Source organism: Abramis brama, assembly GCF_963993115.1.
Source record: "Abramis brama genome assembly, chromosome: 16".
Classification (NCBI taxonomy): Eukaryota; Metazoa; Chordata; class Actinopteri; order Cypriniformes; family Leuciscidae; genus Abramis; species Abramis brama.
The window spans coordinates 10,639,822-10,660,303 of NC_139978.1; the positions used below are offsets into that span (position 1 = coordinate 10,639,822).

Genomic DNA, 20,482 nt, shown 5'->3' on the forward strand with positions numbered 1-20,482 from the left:
ATATTTTCCGCTGGGGTAAACTGCACTGAGCGGTTGAATGCGCCGCTTACTGTTTTTTGTTTTGAACAGTGTCTTATTTTACCCAGAATTACCCAGAATGCATTGCAGTGTAGTCCTACTTAAGCAAAGAGTATACTCTTTGACTTAAGATAGTCAGAGTCTTAAGTGCTTTGTGCAACGGTCTGATTTAGATGTCTATCTGAAGTCTGACTATCTACTATATCTAAGCCATAGTCAAAGTCTATCTTTGTGAAACCGGACCCTGTGGCAGGCTCGAACATGTATGGCTTTGTAAAACCTAGGAGCATCCATTCCGGCTGTAGCGGTGACAGTTGAGTGTGGCGACGGCAGCTTTCCCGCGAGTGGGCGTGGTTTCAGCGCAGCCAGCGGACACGCCCCCAGCGTTTGAGAGCAGAGACTACTACTCAAGATTTTGATAGCTTATTTTATGTACTTGCCGGCTTTTTTTTATCATTCAAATTTGGCTGGGTGGCTAATAACATATTTTTCTGTGGTGTGACAAACTCAGAACACATACTTAATTTTGACTTTACAGGGACTTTAAGTTAATTTAGCAACAATTTAGCATTAGCAGTTCACGGTTCTGTGATGACATGACATGCAAGTAAACAAATAAAATCTTTTTTAGTAAATATTTATTTTCATGATTTAATTAACTACTTGCTTTTCATCAACTCGCAAAAACCCCTGCAGTTCCCACACAAACCTGTTTTAGAAACATCATAAATAAAAGATCAATATTAAGACTAAGCCTGATTAACTAACATAGTTTGGCAAATGGCAATAACACATTTTTAAAACCCTGATAAACTGTTAGTTTCTGAGATGTAATGTCAAATCTTGTGTTCCTCAGGCACTAGCCCATAAGACGCTTGTTCTCCTACTCGGTGTGGATCCCTCCAAACAGCTTGACCATCCCCTGCCCACCGCCCACCCTCATGTCACCTACGCTTATATGAAGTACATGTGGAAGAGCACTCGCAAGGTAAACACTTGAATCAATCCCTCTGGGCAGTATTTCCAGTCATGTACAGTCGAGTACAGCTTCTGTCTGCTTGAATGTGCAAAAATCTCCAATAATAAATGTGCAATATCTGGAGGAAGCCATCTATTAGCATTCCCATTCATCTTAAAAGCAGTTGCTTATCTAGCAAATTCAGTCCTGGAAATACAGTACATGACTTGCGTGCTGCAATCTTAGCTCATGGGGACTACAGACTACTCATAGGAGACATAAATGCTATTCACTAATCCAATTCTGGTGTCACAGGAAAAGTATGTCATGACAACGCTAATTTGCGTTTTCACTGGTGAAATATTTATATAACATAAATATTTACAATTAAAAAATTTTGCAAACAATTTAATCTGAATTAGAGCTCATACTGCCCCGAGCCTCACACTGTCAAGGACCATCAATATATCAAAATAATTAGGGAATCATCAAAATGCAATAATGATTTTGATTTTATTTCATTTAATGTAATGACGATTGATGGTGGTGGATAAGTAAGAAATAACTGACTCCGGACCGTTCAATTATTAGAAAAATAATGCACACACGAGGTGGAAATGTGACACGAAGTGGAGTGGCCGTTACACCTTGGTGTGCATTATTTTTCTAATAATTCAATGGCCCGGAGTCAATTATTCCGCTTATACTGCGGTTACCACACCTCAAAACATTGTTCAGATGATGTGTTTCAAGAGTTTGTCAGGTTTTTCGTCCTTGACTCTCTTGTGTGTGGGACTAATTTTTTATGTAACTCATCCCGACCCAAGCCTCAAGCCATCCCAAGCTAATTCCAAATTGTGATTTTATAGCTAATAATGGAGACTTGAGCCACTGATAGCAATCTAATGCAGTTATTAGAGAGAGAGAGAGAGAGAGAGAGAGAGAGGTTAAGCGTGTGGGAATTACCTCAGTCTGTGCTGCTCTGAAATGTGTTCAGTAATAGCAAAACTACTTAAATCTGCACCTCCCTAGTGAGAAATATCATGTAGCTTTTAAGTTGCTAAACTATTTTACTGACTATTTTGCTTTTTATCCTATTTTTTACTATATGTATTTACTTGGTCAAGTGTTGCTGTAAAGACCTTTGAAAGAACTGAAATCATTTGGCAAAGTGATATGGAACTTTAATGCGGTCAAGACTTGCCTGGAACTACTTTAGCCATGCGTTTCCCTGAAAATAATTGCACACCTTAGAACATCCGTCAATCAGAATCAAGCATTCAACAGCCCGTAGTATAATAATATATAATGTACGTACTATAATATACTGATTGCGCTGTTGAGGTGCTACCAAGTGCTACCAAGTAAAAAGTTACATTTCGAGCCCTGTATTCATTGTAAAGACTGGGATGTCATAACAACAAACACTAATGCAATGTTCATAAAATAAGATGAAGTAGCTCAATTTAGCAGTTTGTGGAATACAGGGATTTTTTATTATAAAAGATGTCAAATAGATATTTTCTATTACGTTAGGCGATATGTGTTAGAGGTTAAGACAAAATCATGTGAAATTTATGAATTCCATTTAGTTTGTCAAAAGAAAACTGCTTAATTGAACAGGACTGTAGTGAGTTTTGGGAAATTCCTGCCTTGCCAACAACATTCCATATGCCTATAACATAGCATTTTAAATAAGATCAATGGAAGCATTCCTTCAAGAGAGGAAGACTGACTCACAGAAACTTCACAAAAGTATGCTTGTTTCTTAAAAACATCCTTGTTTTTTAACAGAAAACAAATCTATAACAAGATGAGTGGAAAGATCGTGTGGCTTTACATTCATCTTTTCAGCTTCCCAGTTTTTTTGTTTCTCTACTCCACTGTAAAGAGCTGTTGCCTTTTGCTTAAAGGGAAAGTTCGGAGTAATTTCAACCTAGGGTCCTTTGCACCATGACCTCGACCTTTATTTAAATAACACTTGCCTGATGGCTTATGCTACCGCTAACCCGGACGTCGAGGTCACATCCATGATTTGGGAAAAGCCTGTTTTATGGAAAGTAATGCATGGTTACTTTTGTGTTACTTTCTGGCCTGGGCTTGCTTGTTTGTTTTTTAATAACAAAATAAAACAAAGTTCTATTTTTGGCAAACGTAAAGTCCCTTTCATTCCAAAAGTAAAATAAATAAACCTCAGGCCCCATACACAAAAGAAATATATTGAAATATATTTTAAAGTGTCAAAAATATATGTGGCATATATTCCAAATACATTGAAATATATTTGCATTGTTGTTCACTTATATTTATCATTTTGAAATATATTCTGAAAATATAAAAAATATATGATGTTAAGTGTGAAATATATTTACATGTATAACATGTAATGTAAAATATATGACAAAATATATGGTCATAAAATGTTTAGCTTGCTAAAGAAGGGTCGAAAATGTATTTTGATCATAGTAATTCCTCTACCTTTTCCCCTATACACAACAGTAGGCTACCATATTTCACTACTGTATTATGACACACAGCTATAATAAATACTGTACTTACATTTAAATGACTGCAATGTAAAATGACAGATAGTTGCTTTCCTAGGACTATTAGGCCATATTAGGTGGCACGTACCTAACACTAAGTGCAATTATTAGGTTTATTGTTGTTTTATTGACATATTTCCTGAAGTCATTTAAATATTGAAAATATGCACAATATTTATGATGCAAGTATAACAGTGACACTCCAACAGTGAAGTACACTTAAACAATAGATAGAACTCAGTGTCTAACACTGCATACACACACTATTAAATAACTGTATTCAATTCTGTAAAAATAGGGGGGAAAAAACTCTGCATTCTGTGTGTTATTTCCTACATAAAATTGTCATTTTAGGCCAATAAAGTCAGTAAAGGGGCAGCCGTGGCCTACTGGTTAGGGCTTCGGGCTTCGGGCTTGTAACCGAAGGGTTGCCGGTTCGATCCCCGACCAGTAGGAAAAATGTGGGCGGGGGAAGTAGTAGAGCACTGCTCTCCCATGCCCACATCCACGGCTGAAGTGGCCTATCTAAAAAATAAATTGAAAATGTGTTGTTTGTTTGTGAAAATGTTAACTTTTTAAATTTCAAAATATATTTCAAATGAAACAATTTGCAAAAGTTAAAACATATATGAACATATATGTAAACATATATGACAATATATTTACATATATTTAACTAAAATATATTTATTGGGCCAATTTCAAATATTTGCATATATTCCAAAAATATATTTTGAAAATATATTTCAAATATATTTCTTTTGTGTATGGGGCTGAAGGAAATGCAAGTTCACATCTATACAGTACAGGGCGCAGCTTAAACCATTTTTCTGGATTAAAGCAACATTCTGGATTGCAGAAGAATAGGATGCAGGAGAAGTTCGACTCTTACATCAGCAATAAATAAAAAAAATAAACACAAATGTGATATTTATCTAAAATCATTTTTGCTTATTCATATGGTTGAATTGGATTTATAGGATCATCAAAGGTCTGCAGCAAAGACATTGGTTAATAAAATGAGACTAAAAACAAAGTATACTTGTGTTATTTAACATAGAATTTATGTAAACCTGCAATAATTAAGGCATTTCACTGTCTTTATTTATTTTGAGGAATAATGAATCTGTTTTGTGCAAGTGAGATGAGTAAATGCTTGCTCACATTTAGTCTAGAACTACAAAGACCATCATGTTTACACAGTGTACACAATGCCTCTGTACATTTACTCCTGATTTCAAGTAACTTGCGTGAATTATTTGAAATAGTAACTCATATATTTTGTTGTAAATTTAGAAGTAATGCATTACTTTACTGTTTACTTGAAAAAAGTAATTGATTACATAACTCAAGTTTCTTGTAATGCATTACCCCCAACTCGGTGGTGTAAAGTAACAAAGTACAAATACTTTGTTACTATGTTGCTTTTTTCCAGAGGTGGGTAGTAACATTTACTTTGTTACATTTACTTGAGTATTATTTTGGGGAAAAATTACTTTTTGAGAGTGGATTTAAATGTGGGTACTTTTACTTTAACTCGAGTACATTTCAAATGAAAAAACTGGACTTTTACTTCGTTACACTCAGCAACGTTCCTCTCATTACTTAATTTTAATGCAATTCATGTTAAGAAATGCATAGTTTATTATGTCTCTTTTTTCTGGGGCATGAGCGATTTCCCCATTCAAAATGAATCGCTCTTTTGCGTCGATTCTGTTCAAAGACTTTATCCAACAAGTTGGCAAAGGGTCCAATTTGGTTCGCAAATCAGTTTGAATTATTTGTTCAGTTTCCTGCACATACTGAATCGTTTCTAACAGTACATTTAAGAACATCAAGATGAAGATGATCATTAGATGAAGTGGCCGTGGAGCTACTCCACTGGAGACTAATGGCGCTTTTCCACTACACAGTACCAGCTCGCCTCGGCTCGGCTCGGCTCGGCTCGACTCGACTCGGCTCTGTTTGGTTTTCCACTGTGTAAAAGTTGTACCTGTACCTGCTTCCAGGTACTTTTTTTCGTACCACCTCCGGCGAGGTTCTAAGCGAGCTGAGGCGATACTAAAATGTGACGTGAAATCACGGCAGACTGCTGATTGGTCAGAGAGAATCGTCATTGCACGCGCCAGACGCAGTATCCTGAATAAAAAACAGCAAAAACAAAAACAGAAACATCCAAAAACAGCATACACTCGATTTCCTCCATTGTCCTGTGTGTGTGGGTAGCGGGTGTGTCTCGCGCGTCTCGCGTAAAAGATTAAGTCACGGCAGTTTCCTGCGGCGTCGCTATGACGACCCGGTACTATTGTGGAGGTACTATCTGCAATGGAAAACGGAGCGAAAAGCGAGCCGAGCTGAGTCGAGGCGAGGCTGGTCGAGTCGAGCCGGTACTGGTAATGGAAAAGCGCCATAAGTTATCATGCTTTTCATTGAAATTACAACTTCATGACATTTCCTCCTATGGAGTTAGTTCATTCGCATTCAGAGATCGACTATTTTTGACTGACAAAATGCCGGCGGTCGGAAACAACAACAGCTACAGTGAGTTGTTCAAAACCTTTCTTTTTAGTAAACTCTGTGTACACAAACAATGTTCTCAATGCTCGAGTTCATGTGTAGAGCCCCTGGTGATACTTGGAGCAAAGTTTCATATTGTGTCGAGCCCTCTTAGTGTTTTAAAAATAGCAATTTTGATGCTATCATAGTAGTGCCCCTAGCACTCCCATTCAAAAGGCAATTTGACCAAAAACGAAAATACGGTCAAACTTAAAAGTGGCGTTTCCATCCTAATTATGTTTTTAAACGAAAGTTTGTCTCGGGTAGATTCACAAAAAGACCCTAGGTTGCATTTTGGCAAGAGTTGCGCTTTAATAAGACCAAAGATTTGCCCGTCTATTGTTTGATATACCCAAAACAAATTATATCTCATGTGTAACCACTATCTAAATAAGAGCCAGCGGCAAATTCCCGAAGGACTGGCCGAGATAATACTGTTCTCGGCAGGTACATGAGCTTTCAAATAGTTCAAACAGCCGTTATGTTTATGTATAGTATTAATCGCATATTTGAGGTCTAAACAACTACATTCTTACCTAAAAACTATAACTAGAATATTGCATGGCTTGAAAAGGCTCTTAGCTAATCAGAATAGGACCTAACTAACTTATTTTAATTTAAGAATAATGCAGTTTAGAATCAATTGATGGGAGTCCGCACCACATGACAATGTTGTAAGGACATTTCAAGCTATTACAATATTTTGACACACTATGTCCGCTAGTTAGGCTCCTATATAAATGTAACTAAACTTAAATATCTCCACATAAACAAATGTAAGTAATAGCAGGAGATCAAGGCAAGCTCTCCCTCGTCTTAACTTAACCCTCTGGGGTCTGAGCTGTTTTCTGGGCCCTGGAGGTGTTCTGACATGCTCTGACATTTGTGGTTATTTCTGTTACTTGTGACATTTTCATGGCTAAAGTCTAATTACACTGTATTCAGCACAAACTCTGCTACAATAATATATCAGCAGCATGTATGTAAAAGTTTGTAGTTTTGAGATAATGACATTTATGCGTGGTTTGTGAAAATACAAAAAAAAATTCTCACTGAAATAAGGCCATGAAACCCATACTGATTATTTCTTCACAAGACTTTTGAAAATTGTATGACGTTGCCTAGAATATTTGCTCTAAAACTATGTGAAAATCACCCTGACTGCTCATTCAGATAAGACAATATATTGATTTAAAATTTTTACGACGTGTTTTGTGTGAGAAAGCTTTATGCGGGAGGTCATTAATATGTATTGTTTTCACACCTGAGAAAGACAAAGACCCTCCCCTAACGGCCCTATTAGGAGCTATCAGGCCCTGTCATTCTGAGCAACCTTGCACAATGAATGAGGAGATTTAAAAAAGAATGGCTTTTAAATTGTTGGGATTTATTTACAACACAACATAATCCAAAGATACACAACAAATGACAAAAAAGCACTTATTGAAAACAATGATCCAAAGACAGAGACCTTTGTGCCATTCCTAAAAACATTGTACATACCTTTCATTTCCAAGGTGTTTGATTTTCACTTTACCATGTTCATGTACAGAGACTCATGTGAATGTTGAAGTCAGCAGGACTCAGTGGCATCTGGGCCCTGAAAAAAAAAAAAAAAAAAAGTGAACATACTGATATCAAGAGAAAGGCCTGCACGATTTTGGGAATAAATTTGAGATTTTTCTGGTTAAAATTGCTTTTTAAAATTCACAGAATACACACACACACACACACACACACACACACACACAAATGTTTCCAACAATATATAATATAATGAACACCAGGTTTGTTGTGCCTTGTAGGCATAAGCTATGCGCAGTGCTGGATAAAATAATAATAACAATAACCTATAGCAGTATAAATCTTCCAAAAGATTTCAGTAACAACTAAGCTAGAGAAAAATATATTGATTATCATGTTACTTCAAATGTTTCCATTCGTTATGATGATATGAAATGAGATAATAGTAAAAACATGAAGCCGTTTGGTGCGTTTTGCTTTTCAAACGCGATCGCGATCCAAAATATGATGCATTCAAACGCGATCGCGCTGCAAAATATGATGCATTTAAACGCGATCACGATCCAAAATATGATACATTCAAACGCGATCGCGCTCAAATATAAAACATTATGGTTACCATATACATATCTACATTGAGCAGATATCCACAAACACAGTAACAGTAAACACGGGTCTAAATATTATAATATTCACCATATATCTAGCAACAGTTCAACTGCAATGTGAAATTTATGCAACAATAACAAACTAATATGTAAGAAATTCTTACCTTACATCTTTCTTGTCTTCAAATCGCGTTCTTCTTCTTCTGAGGTAAATCCAATGTAAGCTCAGGCGCGTCTTTCAAACTCGACGAAAAGCAGAGACTTGTGAAGTGTTTTGGTGTTTTGTTTTTGAGGTAATGAGCGCGATTGCGTTCCATGTGGAGATTTGCATGTGAATCTCTTTTGCGCTCGTGGGCGTGGTCAAATAAAAAATAATTAGGAAGCGTTTGAGAAGCTGGACATCTTGTTGGTTTTATACAAATTACTTAAACAGAGAATATTTGTTTTCAGTTTGAATCCGATCATTTAAAAGTACACACTTAAATGTTTATAAAGGTATATGGCTCATAAATGTGTGACAAGTATTCGCTGAGTTTTGTTTCAGTTTATAGACGTGCTCAAGAAAAAAAAGTTAACCGCGATGGAGAGGCAGAACGCACACCCTGTTTATTTTCTTTATTTTACAAAAGCACAATGTTTTGATTTGATTGTAAGTGGACACATACAAAAGTAGAAATATCACAGATTCTTTTTTTATATTTCTTTTTTCTGTATGACCATAAATGACGGAGTAATTTAAGTTTATAGTGCTACAATGTGGAGAAAATCCAGCAAAACGCGCCCGCGCGTTTGCCGACCTCAGAGGGTTAAAGGGCACTTATTATGACTCTTTTCACAAGATGTAAAATAAGTCTCTGATGTCCCCCAGAGTATGTATGTGAAGTTTTAGCTCAAAATACCCAACAGATATTTTTTTACAGCATGTTTAAATTGTCATTTTTTGGGGCTCAGAAAAACGCGCTGTTTTTAGTGTGTATCCCTTTAAATGCAAATGAACTGCTGCTGCACGACACAGGGGGTGGAGCCTCACAAGCTCACGCTCAGAGCCAGGACAACCTCATCTGATAATTTCAGAACAGAAACTCTGTTGCGGTGTTCATTTCGACTCGGAGTTGGACAATAATGCCTATGAAGGACTAAAGATGACAGAACGAAAAATAAATAAATAAATAAATAAAAGTAGAAATAAATAAATAAATGCAGAAATAATAGTGAAAATAAATACATTTTGGTATTATAAATGGCTATTTCTGTATTTTTACATGTATTTATTTATTTATTTATCCATTTTTATATGTATTTATTTATGTATTTATACATTTATTTATATATTTATGTATTTATATATTTATTTATTTATATATTTATATATGTATTTATTTATACATTTATTTATTCCTACATTTATTTATTTCTGTATTTCCACATTTCTACATTTATTTATTTCTGTATTTCCACATTTCTACATTTATTTTTCCCTGCGCATGTATGCTAATTGACCAATGGCTAACCACGCCCCCTCCACTCACTCGGACAAACAGTCACATTCGGTAACAGGCGCTTTGGCAGCTGTCACAGTAGGAGACATTTCACAGGAGTCAATTGATGATTTTTTGGAGACAGAAAGATTATATATCATCTCGATGTCACCAAAAGGGCCTTAAATATGCATTGGAGGGTTATATTAATAATTGTATAGTTGAGAAGGTCGATAAGCTTCAGCTCCAGAACAAAGATTTACAGTTCACAGTGTAAACGTTATAGTTTGGTGCTATTTCGCTTCAAACGCTCGCTTTATACGCGTGTCCTATTCGCTTTGGATTCAAAATGTTCAAGCGTCGAACTAGACGCGGATACGCGCGAATTTGACGCTCTATTCGCGTTTGGTGTGAGCGCAGAATAATAAACAGGCTGCGATGTCAAGATTGCATTGCTGGAATGTGTGTGTGTGTTTGTGTGTGTGTCTGTCTGTGTGTGTGTGTGTGTATCAGAGAGCGGGCGCGATCGAACAGTGGAAACATAAAAACATACTCCATTTTGTTCATACAGGACATAATTAAAACTGCAAAGTGTTTAGCCTACTTATATTTGTGTAAAACACAACATTGTGCTTTTGTCAAACTGTAAACTCTTGTCAAACTGTAACCTACAACTGTCACCCAACCAAAATCACACACACACGCTGTTTAAAGCCAAAATGACAAGAAAAAACATAAAAACGAATGAAAACCGATAACCGCAATGCATTGCAATGGACGAGGAAGCAAGCAGAGAATGTCCGAGTGTATTGGGTTAGCTATGCGTACTGTGATTGGCTCATCGCGTTTGGGGGCGTGGCTTAGCCATTGGTCAATTAGCATACATGCGCAGGGAAAAATAAATGTAGAAATGTGGAAATACAGAAATAAATAAATGTAGAAATGTGGAAATACAGAAATAAATAAATGTAGAAATGTGGAAATACAGAAATAAATAAATGTAGGAATAAATAAATGTATAAATAAATACATATATAAATATATAAATAAATAAATATATAAATACATAAATATATAAATAAATGTATAAATACATAAATAAATACATATAGAAATGCATAAATAAATAAATAAATACATGTAAAAATACAGAAATAGCCGTTTATATTACCAAAATGTATTTATTTTCACTATTATTTCTGCATTTATTTATTTATTTCTACTTTTATTTATTTATTTATTTATTTTTCATTCTGTCATTTTTAGTCCTTCATAAATGCCTACAGAGCCAGAGAATATATGCTGTATGGCGATACACTCTCTCCCTTTCATTATCATCAACATACACAGCGAAGTACACAAAACATTTGTTACAACTAACAGTAAACAAATATATACACACCTTTTCAGTGGGTGCTTAATAAACTGGTAAACCTTATATCCGTAAAAAGACTCGATGAGCTGTCATAAAGTGCGTGCTGCTCTCACTTTCATTTCTGCCGTGATCAGTAACGTTAGGCCTATCGCTCAGGAGACCATAAGCTGGATCACGAACAGTTGGTACTGATCCATCCTCGAGTAACAACGAGAGTAAATGAAGACTGCTATGTTCATTCTTACATCCAACAACAAAACACCTCAATCGCTTAGGAGACATTCTTGTCTACAGCTGCTCAAGCGTCGAAACAATGGCGGACTCTGTGTCTAGCTCACTCAAGGCGGGTCTATGCTCAAACTGTAGTGTCAATCAACAGTTGTGGGAGGGGCCTGTGCAAAGTGACGTCACATTGCCCCGAATCTGAGAACAGCTTGTTCTGAGACAGTGCTTATGATTTATGGGGATTATAAAAAAGCACTGGGTGGATTTTTATCATTATAGGGTGGTTGTGTACACACACTGCCAACACACATTTATGTTCAAACACCATGTAAAAGTGAATTTTGCATAATAGGTGCCCTTTAAGCTTGAAAATGCTTGCTTCTTGTTGGGGTTCTGATTAGCAAGATTTTCAAGGATGAAAAAAGATTGCCCGGTTAGAAAGTTTTTTTTTGTGTGTTGCACCACAAGACTTAATAATTGGTGACAGAATAGTAGATTCATGTAGATTCATGATCAGATTTTTAAAATAGACTGTAATTTAATGATCTAATAAGATAATGTTAGTTTAAGTGGTCCCACTTTATGTTAAGTGGCGTTAAGTACTATGTACTTACAGCAAAAAATATGTTTTTTTTTGGTCCATTCTGCCAAATGGTGTTAATTTAAGAGGAAAAATCTTAGCTTTTAAAGACAGTATGATAACGTCACGTCAATGTCCCATAATTTATGTTATGTTTGCGAGAGTCTATGCAAGTGCCAGGCACTGAAAATCCCAGACCAAACCAGAGAGCCAGTTCCTGCACGCAGCACAGGCATTGTGTTAAAAATTCTTTGCATACACATATGGAGCCATCAGCCTCATTGAAATATTCCTGTAAAGATATGAGAAACAAATACACAAAATTACTAAAACATGTTGAATTGTGAATTGCAAAAACACAATTGACTAGTTGTTTGTTGTTGAATGAGCTAAACAATTTTTATATTGAATGTTTATTCAAGTAAAATACTGTATCTACATAATGCAATGGCCAGCCAATGCATGTATGTAGATAAGTCTCTAGAAAATCAGCTGTTGAGGCATAGTGGTTATTGCTCATGGCTGGCAACTTGCAAGTTGCTGGTTTGAGCATGATCCGTCACTGTTTTTCCAGGGATTTACTTGCATGATATATTCAGGCATATGTTCTGTCTGCATCTCTCTCAGATTGATGCATTCCAGCATATGCAGCACTTTGTGCAGGGGATGCAACAGCAAGCACAACACGCCATCGCAGCCGATGACCAGCAGCACAAACTGGAGCTGCACAAACTAATGGCACGGTAAGTACAACTCACAACCATATCTTAAACCTTTTTTAAACATACAAAACGTATTTAATAGCAAATATAACTTAATCAAAACTTAAAAATCATTTGTTTATATTAGTCTATTCTTGTAATTGAATTATAATTAAACTATTTTGATTTTGAGATTATTGTATAAAATACATTCTTTAAACAAAATTGGAAGAGAAGAAATTAAACAATACATTTCAATGTTACAATGTATTTTGCATGGTGCACCTGTTACTAACGTTGCTTGACTGAGAGAGCGCGAGAGAGACAAAGTGTTGCATGCGATTGGTTGCTGATCGCTCACTCATCACACACGCATCAATTAGATTGAAACTAAATTGTATATGTAGCCTAAAAATATGAACTGTTATATGGATTAGGTATACAGTATCATGTGGTTCCCTACATGATTACAGAAAAATCTCATGTGATTACTGCACTCTGCACTGGAGCAGCTCTAAATGTGAGCTGTAGATGAAATACGATAGAGCAATGAACAGTGAAAGTGACAGAAACTCATTCAATACATATTAACAGGCATAATTAAGCATGAAAATAACTGAAGGAAATATCTATTTGTTAAACGTATTAAGCCAACTAATATGATTCATATTCTTTTGGTTTTTCTACCCAATATTTAAAATATATATAATTGTGTTCTTTTTAGTACGTAAGTTTATTACTTACTGTTTACTTAGTTGGGTAGTAGTTTTTGTTGTAGTTTGTCAGGTTTTCTGGACTGAAGGACCCAAGAGCTGACAGATGTTTAATTAGACTTTATCGATAACGTTCAAAACCGAAACAGCACAAGCTTCCTACCTCCAAGCCAACACAAGGAGTGTAGGCAAAAGAGAGAACAGCCAGGCGAGGGTCAACCCAGATCTCCGTTCGAACAAGCAGGCAAGCAGATCAGAGCCTGAGATCAGTCAATATAGAATCACAGACGAGTGCAAGTCAGAAAGTTAGACAGTCCAGAGAGAAGCGAGCAATACCGGTTGGCCAGTTGCATAAACTGTTAAGACTAGTCTTACAAGTTAGTCATCCAATTTTATTCTTTAAGACTGTTAATAACTTTTTTAAGTCAGTAACATAAAAACGTAGATTGGTCTAATTTGACACCGAACAGTAAGACTGATTACCCCTAACTAACTTCTAGTTGATCATACTAGTTCTTAAGACACAGTCTTAACATAATGGCTATGTTTATGCAACTGCCCCCATGGCAGGAAGGGGATCCAGAACCAGGAACATTATATTGGGCAGTCCGAGACCGGTGTGTTCTGTAGGAGACAGACAACCACAGAACAAACTGGGTAAAGGAGAAATGTGAGCAAAACCAAAAACTAGACTGACAGACTAGATCATCAGACTTTTCAAGGCTAGGAAAGTACGTGTGAAACGTGAGAGCAAAGAAACACAGGGCCCGTTTACACCTGTTCACTTCATGCATTTCTACTGATCGGATAGCTATCTGATTTGTTAATACGGTTCCATTTACACTTGGCTACATAAATGGGTCTCTGCAAAACAAGCAATACCGATTGGCCAGTTGCATAAACTGTTAAGACTAGTCTTACAAGTTAGTCATCCAATTTTTTTTTTTTATAAGTCCAACCTTTAATTCCCTTTTTTATTTATCAGAGTTCACGTCAACAAAAGAAAAATATCCATATTTAAAGCTACACTGTGTAAAAGTTGATTCTTAGCAAAAAACACTTTGTTCTTTCAAAATAATATGTGCTCATTAATGTGTAATTACTTCTACCAACTAATCAAGTATTCTCGCATAGAATAGAATCTGCTATTTAGAATACATACGAGCGAGTCGCTCGAATGGCGGCAGCCATGTTGCGCCTCCATCTTGAAAATACATTAGCCAAAGAGGGACATACCTGGAAATTCAAGCTTCGCCTTTCGCGTTTTTACACTCAGTGGCACCGTGACGAATGCGAGGTGGAGATTACTCGCGACTGCCGGCAGATTTGAAATAATACGGCCACCGTAGGAGTTAAAACGCCCTCGGAATGGGAGGGGCTAGAAAGTAATATTCAGTTGGTAGTCATAAACAATTTCACCGCTAGATGGGAGAAAATCCTACACAGTGTAGCTTTAAAACTTTAGAAAGTATGTTCACTGGCTTCCGGCAATGGCACGTTCACAAAGTGAGAATAGACTTCTCTTGCGGAAACCACGTAACTCTCTCGTGAATGTGCGTACGCCCGTTGGGCATTATTCAATGCCTTTACAAAGCTGGGAAGAGCCAGGATATTATAATATAACTCCAATTGTGTTCGGTTGAAAAAAGAAAGTCATAAACACCTAGAATGACTTTTGATAAATTATGGGATAATTTTCATTTGTGGCTGAACTATTCCTTTAATGCAGTGACATTCATTGCTTTCTCAGATCAGCTTTGGCTGAATTATCACTTTGAAAATGTATTATTCCATTGAATTCTGAAGATGTTCTTAAAACTACTACTTCTGTATCTGAAAAGCTCCATATTTTTAATACTGATTTTAAGTGGTGTTTTGGGTGTTTAACTTGGTAACTACAACACATACACATCATTACATCGGTAACGAGTGAGTCACTTTATTTTAAATCGGAAGTAAATCTCAAAGCACAGTGCAAGTAGTCAATTCAGGGCTGAACAAATAAATTGCTTAAAAACAGTTGATGTGCTTTAAACTCTGAGGAAGTTTCCTGGCAGTCTGGGCTCCTTGCCTACATAGCCATCAAATTCCGTCCAGTTAAAGCAGTGCCAGGTCATTGCCCTACCACGAAAAAAACACCTAATGTATGAATGAAGCCTTATACTTTTAGTAGGATGCTGTCCCTGCTTTCATGGTTTATTTAGGTGAGATTATTTGTGTAGTGGTAGCTGGAATTACACAATACATTTTCCACATTTTTCTAATGTGTTTCTCCTCTGTGCAGGTGTTTTCTGAAGCTGGGGGAGTGGCAGCTCAGCCTTCAGGGTATCAATGAGAGTACCATCCCTAAAGTGTTACAATATTACAGTCACTCAACGGAGCATGATCGCAATTGGTACAAGGTACGTCAACCTTACAAACTTTAAATGTATGTGGATAAATCTCATGAAACCTTTCAAGAATATGTCCACGTTATCACCCAAAAATCTGATTCTCATTCATCCTCATTAGATGGTTATGATATCATGATTTAAATAAAACAGTTTGGGACCACAAATACAAATTCAATAACAATGTAGGACTTAAAACAATGAAAATAATTATTAAGTAGTAATTGTATGGACATTGTCAGGGAGTTTTTGCTTGGCCAGTGAAAATAGCAACAAACAAAAAAACAAAGCTGGATTTTACCTTAATGCATCCCTGAGCAGCACAGTAGTGTGTTTCTCTTCTGATTGAATCAGTGTTTTTGAGCAATTTGGGTGAAGAAACGTGAGAAAAAATATCCACACTCGAAGAGGTCAGTTCACCTGTGTGGGAATTTTTTCAAAAAATGTATGCATTTTAGACACCCCAGTATGTAGGACAGTACGTTTTTCCTTTTTTAGGAGTGGTCGGTATTGACCAAAATATTATATCACAATATGAGTAGTTCTATTTTTTTCTATTGTAGTTTCTAAGTTTTTACAATACTAAAATTTTTGTTTAAATTTCACTATCCTCGAGACCACATCAAAAACTGATACTTGCCTTTTATTTCAGTTAATGTTATATGACCCCTTTAAGCTCCGGGGACTTTTTAAAAAAAAACTTTTTTTCTAACATTATAAAGTTCAGCCGGGAAAAAATTACGGGATAAAAAATGGGAATGAATTCAATCAGTTCACTCGGAGCATAATCAGTATTTTAACTTGTTTAGAAGAAATACAGTTAATAAAGTTATTTATTTAAAATTTTGCCTCTACTTTATACCAGAGCTTAAATTGAACTATACAAAAGCTCTATTCGCACAGGATAAGTATTACCTGGTGACCTCTAGTCATTTGTAATAATTGCGGAGGTTGTCTGTGATCTTAATCCCATGAGAATCGGCCATGTCTGTAATTTGTAAAGTAAGAATTCCCCCGCAAATGACCTACCATATTTATTTTTACAGAGGTCCTGTGATAATATTAGTCCCATGCGAATCAGCATCTCTGTGATTTGGCGGGGGCGTATATCATTTTTTTCAAGGTTTTTGTTTCCTGTGCGCTTTTTTATCCATCTTTCGCAAAGAATGGAGGCTGCGTTGGAGTGTATTCATAATATTTTGGGTGCTGGGTCATATCGCTATACACCATACGATACAACTATACAATTTGCAGAAAGAGAAAGCTGAAAACCATCAGAAGAGCAAAAACAAAAAGAATGATTAGATGGAGATGGATGACATGTATAGCTGCATGCAGTAAGGGACATTCTTCTGTTTATGATATATCATACAGCTAGACCTATAATAACGACAAGACATTTCCAAGCAATAGCCTATTGACATCATATCCGGGAGATAAGTCAGTAAATTCAAGTAAAATCACAGGCTTCGCTTATCCCGTGCGAATGCGCCACACGAAATTCAGATGTGGGTGGGTAATTTCTAAATCACACGAGGTCCCCAGATAATACTAATCCAGTGCGAATAGGGCTTAAGAGCTTGCGACTAAACCTCGTAACTCCAGCGGATCCTCAAACTGTCGGCAAAACCTCATACAGTATCTCCACCCGCCTCAATCGTGAATTAAGTCCTGCACGTATTTTAGAGACTGTCTCTGCTTGTTTGCAGTGTTTTCTTTATTCAAAACACAATGTGTGTAAAGACTAATGTTTTATGTGTTTGAGGAGCGGAGAACAGTGTCTTAGTCTGGTATTTGCTGTCTAGTTATGGCCAATACAGCCTGTGCGTAACACTTCGTCTTTTATAACAAGCTTTTTGCCAAATATATTAAACGACAGTAAAAAATGGACCGCCCACATAGCTACAATAACCTTTGTAACCTGTAAGTTGATAAAAACATTTACAGCCTCAGATCATGTGGCTGTCTAATGATGGACAAAACACAAATCTCTGACATTCGCTGGTGAAAAACCTTGTAACTCCATTTGAGCTTGATTTTGGAAAAATGCTGATAATATAACGACACATGTCTGACCACACATAAAGCCACAATATTAACTTTGACAACAAGGTGTTTAATCGTTTAAAAAAAAAATCAGTTTTACACTAACCTGCAATTTCCACGCTGGATGTAACCTGCCATGCTAACATATACTCAGATAAACTCCTGCAATCCAACTGCTAATGCCAACACATTGCCTTCCGAAATAACATAGGATGACTTGACAGCAAAGCACGGGCATTTCACTCACGTTGAATGTGTCAACGTCACATTTGTATAGGTCTTACTATTTGAATTTATGATTGGTTGACTACCAAATTAAAATCTTAAGCAGAATAATAAAATAACGTTATTAACTGGTTAATGGCAATTTCAAATCAGGGTTTCCATTCAGAACATTTAAACTTGATTTTGTTTTAATTTTTGTTTATGTTCCTGTTAAAATTGAATTTATTTTTGTTTTTCTTTCCTTGAACTGGTTCGAGCCCTGCTTTAAAGATTAACTGGTTAATGAACACATCAAAGCGAACAGGGCATTGCAATGCAACACACTGCAGTAGATGCTTCATTGAATGCTTTATCTGACTTTTCTTGAAAGTAGCTACATTTACCTATTGAGACATGCCATCAGACGTGCCATAAGAGCTGTATTTGTGATATTTTAGTTGGAGGAGGTCAAGGGGGCGTTTGCAAAATATGCTTTATTTTTGCATGTCCGTTAGCTGCCACTAGTGTCATAGAAACTTCACACCTCACCTTTAATATATCAAATCATAAGAAAAAGTCTGATACTTGCACATCTTGCCTGTTTGAAAAAGAATCCTGATGCCATTTGTTGGGGCTCCAGTGGATCTTTAGTGACGTTGTATTGGTGAGAGAGAACGTAATCGGTTACTAACGTAACCTCGGTTCTCTCTAGAAGAGGGAACAAGTATTGCGTAAGTTAGCTTACGCTACGGGTAAAGTCATCTTTTCTCGAGATATGAAGCCAAAAATTATCCTTAATTTTTATATATTGTCAACGTAGTGCAGCAGCTAGCAGACCTAGAGCAGGCTACCTAGCGTGCTCATTGGCTGCCCCGCGGCAACTGCATAAGCCAGTGAGCCTGGCGTGACGTCACGCCCAATGAGGGCGCGCGCCATCACGCGTCACAGCCCGCCAGAATGGGGGGGTGGCTAGCGTATAAAGGGAAGGCTCGGAGGCTGATTCTCTGGTTTTCGTCGACTGAAGCGACATGAGCTCGTGGCGTGAGCACGGCGGGTTACGCAATACTCGTTCCCTCTTCTAGAGAGAACCGAGGTTACGTTAGTAACCGATTACGTTCTCTTACGAGAGGTTCTCTCGTATTGCGTAAGTTAGCTTACGCTACGGGAACCCCTTGTCAACGCCGTGCGCGCCTAGCATCCACTACATGAGTCCCAGGGGAAACCCGGGGAACACTGAACAGTGGGAAACAGGTGGCCGACAGAGTGGGCCAACACATGTTCATAAGCACACATCAGGGGGTGTAGAGCGGTTCGGCCGGTCTATACAGATACTGACACAACCCTTTTTGGTGCAGCTCAACCAGGAGAGCTAAATCGATTAAGTAGCCTGCGCACAGAGTCTGGCAGAGCATACAACGACTTAGACTGATAGAAGTTTAGCCTGCAGGGCGGGAACTTCCAGGTTATAAAACCTAACAAATGTAGAGGGGGAGGCCCAACCTGCTGCTGTACAAATGTCATGAATGGAAATCCCGCTGGACCAAGCCCACGATGAGGCCATGCCTCTGGTGGAATGAGCCCGGATGCCCAAGGGGCACTGCAGGTTTTTGGACGCATAAGCTGCCGCAATAGCGTCCACTATCCATCTGGACAGACTGTGTTTCGAGGCGGCGAGACCTTTGGTGCGCCCTCCAAACGAAACGAACAGCTGCTCCGAGCGCCTGAAAGCGGCGGAGCGCGTGACGTAATTCCTCAGAGCCCTGACAGGGCAGAGGAGGTTGCTATCAGCCTCGCTACTGGATGCCGGTAGGGCTGAGAGGGAAATGACCTGCGCTCTGAAAGGAGTGCCCATCACTTTGGGGACGTAACCATGTCTCGGTTTGAGGATGACTATAGAATCATTAGGACCGAACTCGAGACACGCCGCGTTAACTGATAACGCGTGCAAGTCACCCACGCGTTTAACTGAAGACAGAGCTATCAGAAAAACGGTTTTGAACGTGAGGTATTTCAGATCCACAGTGTCTAAAGGTTCGAAGGGATAAGCTTTCAGGGCCTCTAGGACCAAAGACAAATCCCAAATCGGAACCGAGGGGGGCCGCGGGGGATTCATCCTCCTGGCTCCTCTGAGGAAGCGGATGATGAATTCATTCCTTCCTAATGCGCACCGAGTCGACGAACGCTGCAATAGCCGCAACATAAACTTTGAGCGTGGAAGGGGACCTGCCCACGTCCAGCAGCTCCTGAAGGAAGCACAAAACCCACAAAACCCCACACGTTTGTGGGTTTAGATTTTTCCCCGTGCACCACTTGTTAAACACAGACCATTTTGACACGTAGAGCCGTCTAGTAGAGGGGGCTCTAGACTGCGTGATCGTGTTTACGACCCCTTTTGGCAAGTCAACAAGTATCCGTTGATCATCCACGCATGCAGAGACCAGCGCTCTGGATGAGGATGCCAGATCGAACCGCGGGCTTGAGAGAGAAGGTCTCTTCTCACCGGGATCGGCCATGGGGCTGAGTCTGCCAGCCGCATTAATTCCGGGAACCATGTCCGGTT

At 37.9% G+C, this 20,482-nt stretch overlaps 1 protein-coding gene across 1 annotated transcript in view; it reads left to right on the top strand.

Annotated features, from left to right (window-relative positions):
* mtor (mechanistic target of rapamycin kinase) overlaps positions 1-20,482 on the top strand; it is a 224,863-nt gene that overhangs the window by 132,977 nt on the left and 71,404 nt on the right. Inside the window, exons 36-38 of the mRNA XM_084138801.1 lie at positions 875-1,006; positions 12,496-12,611; positions 15,567-15,684. Of these exons, the coding sequence (XP_083994927.1) occupies positions 875-1,006; positions 12,496-12,611; positions 15,567-15,684 (366 nt within the window). The remainder of the gene's footprint in view (positions 1-874; positions 1,007-12,495; positions 12,612-15,566; positions 15,685-20,482) is intronic.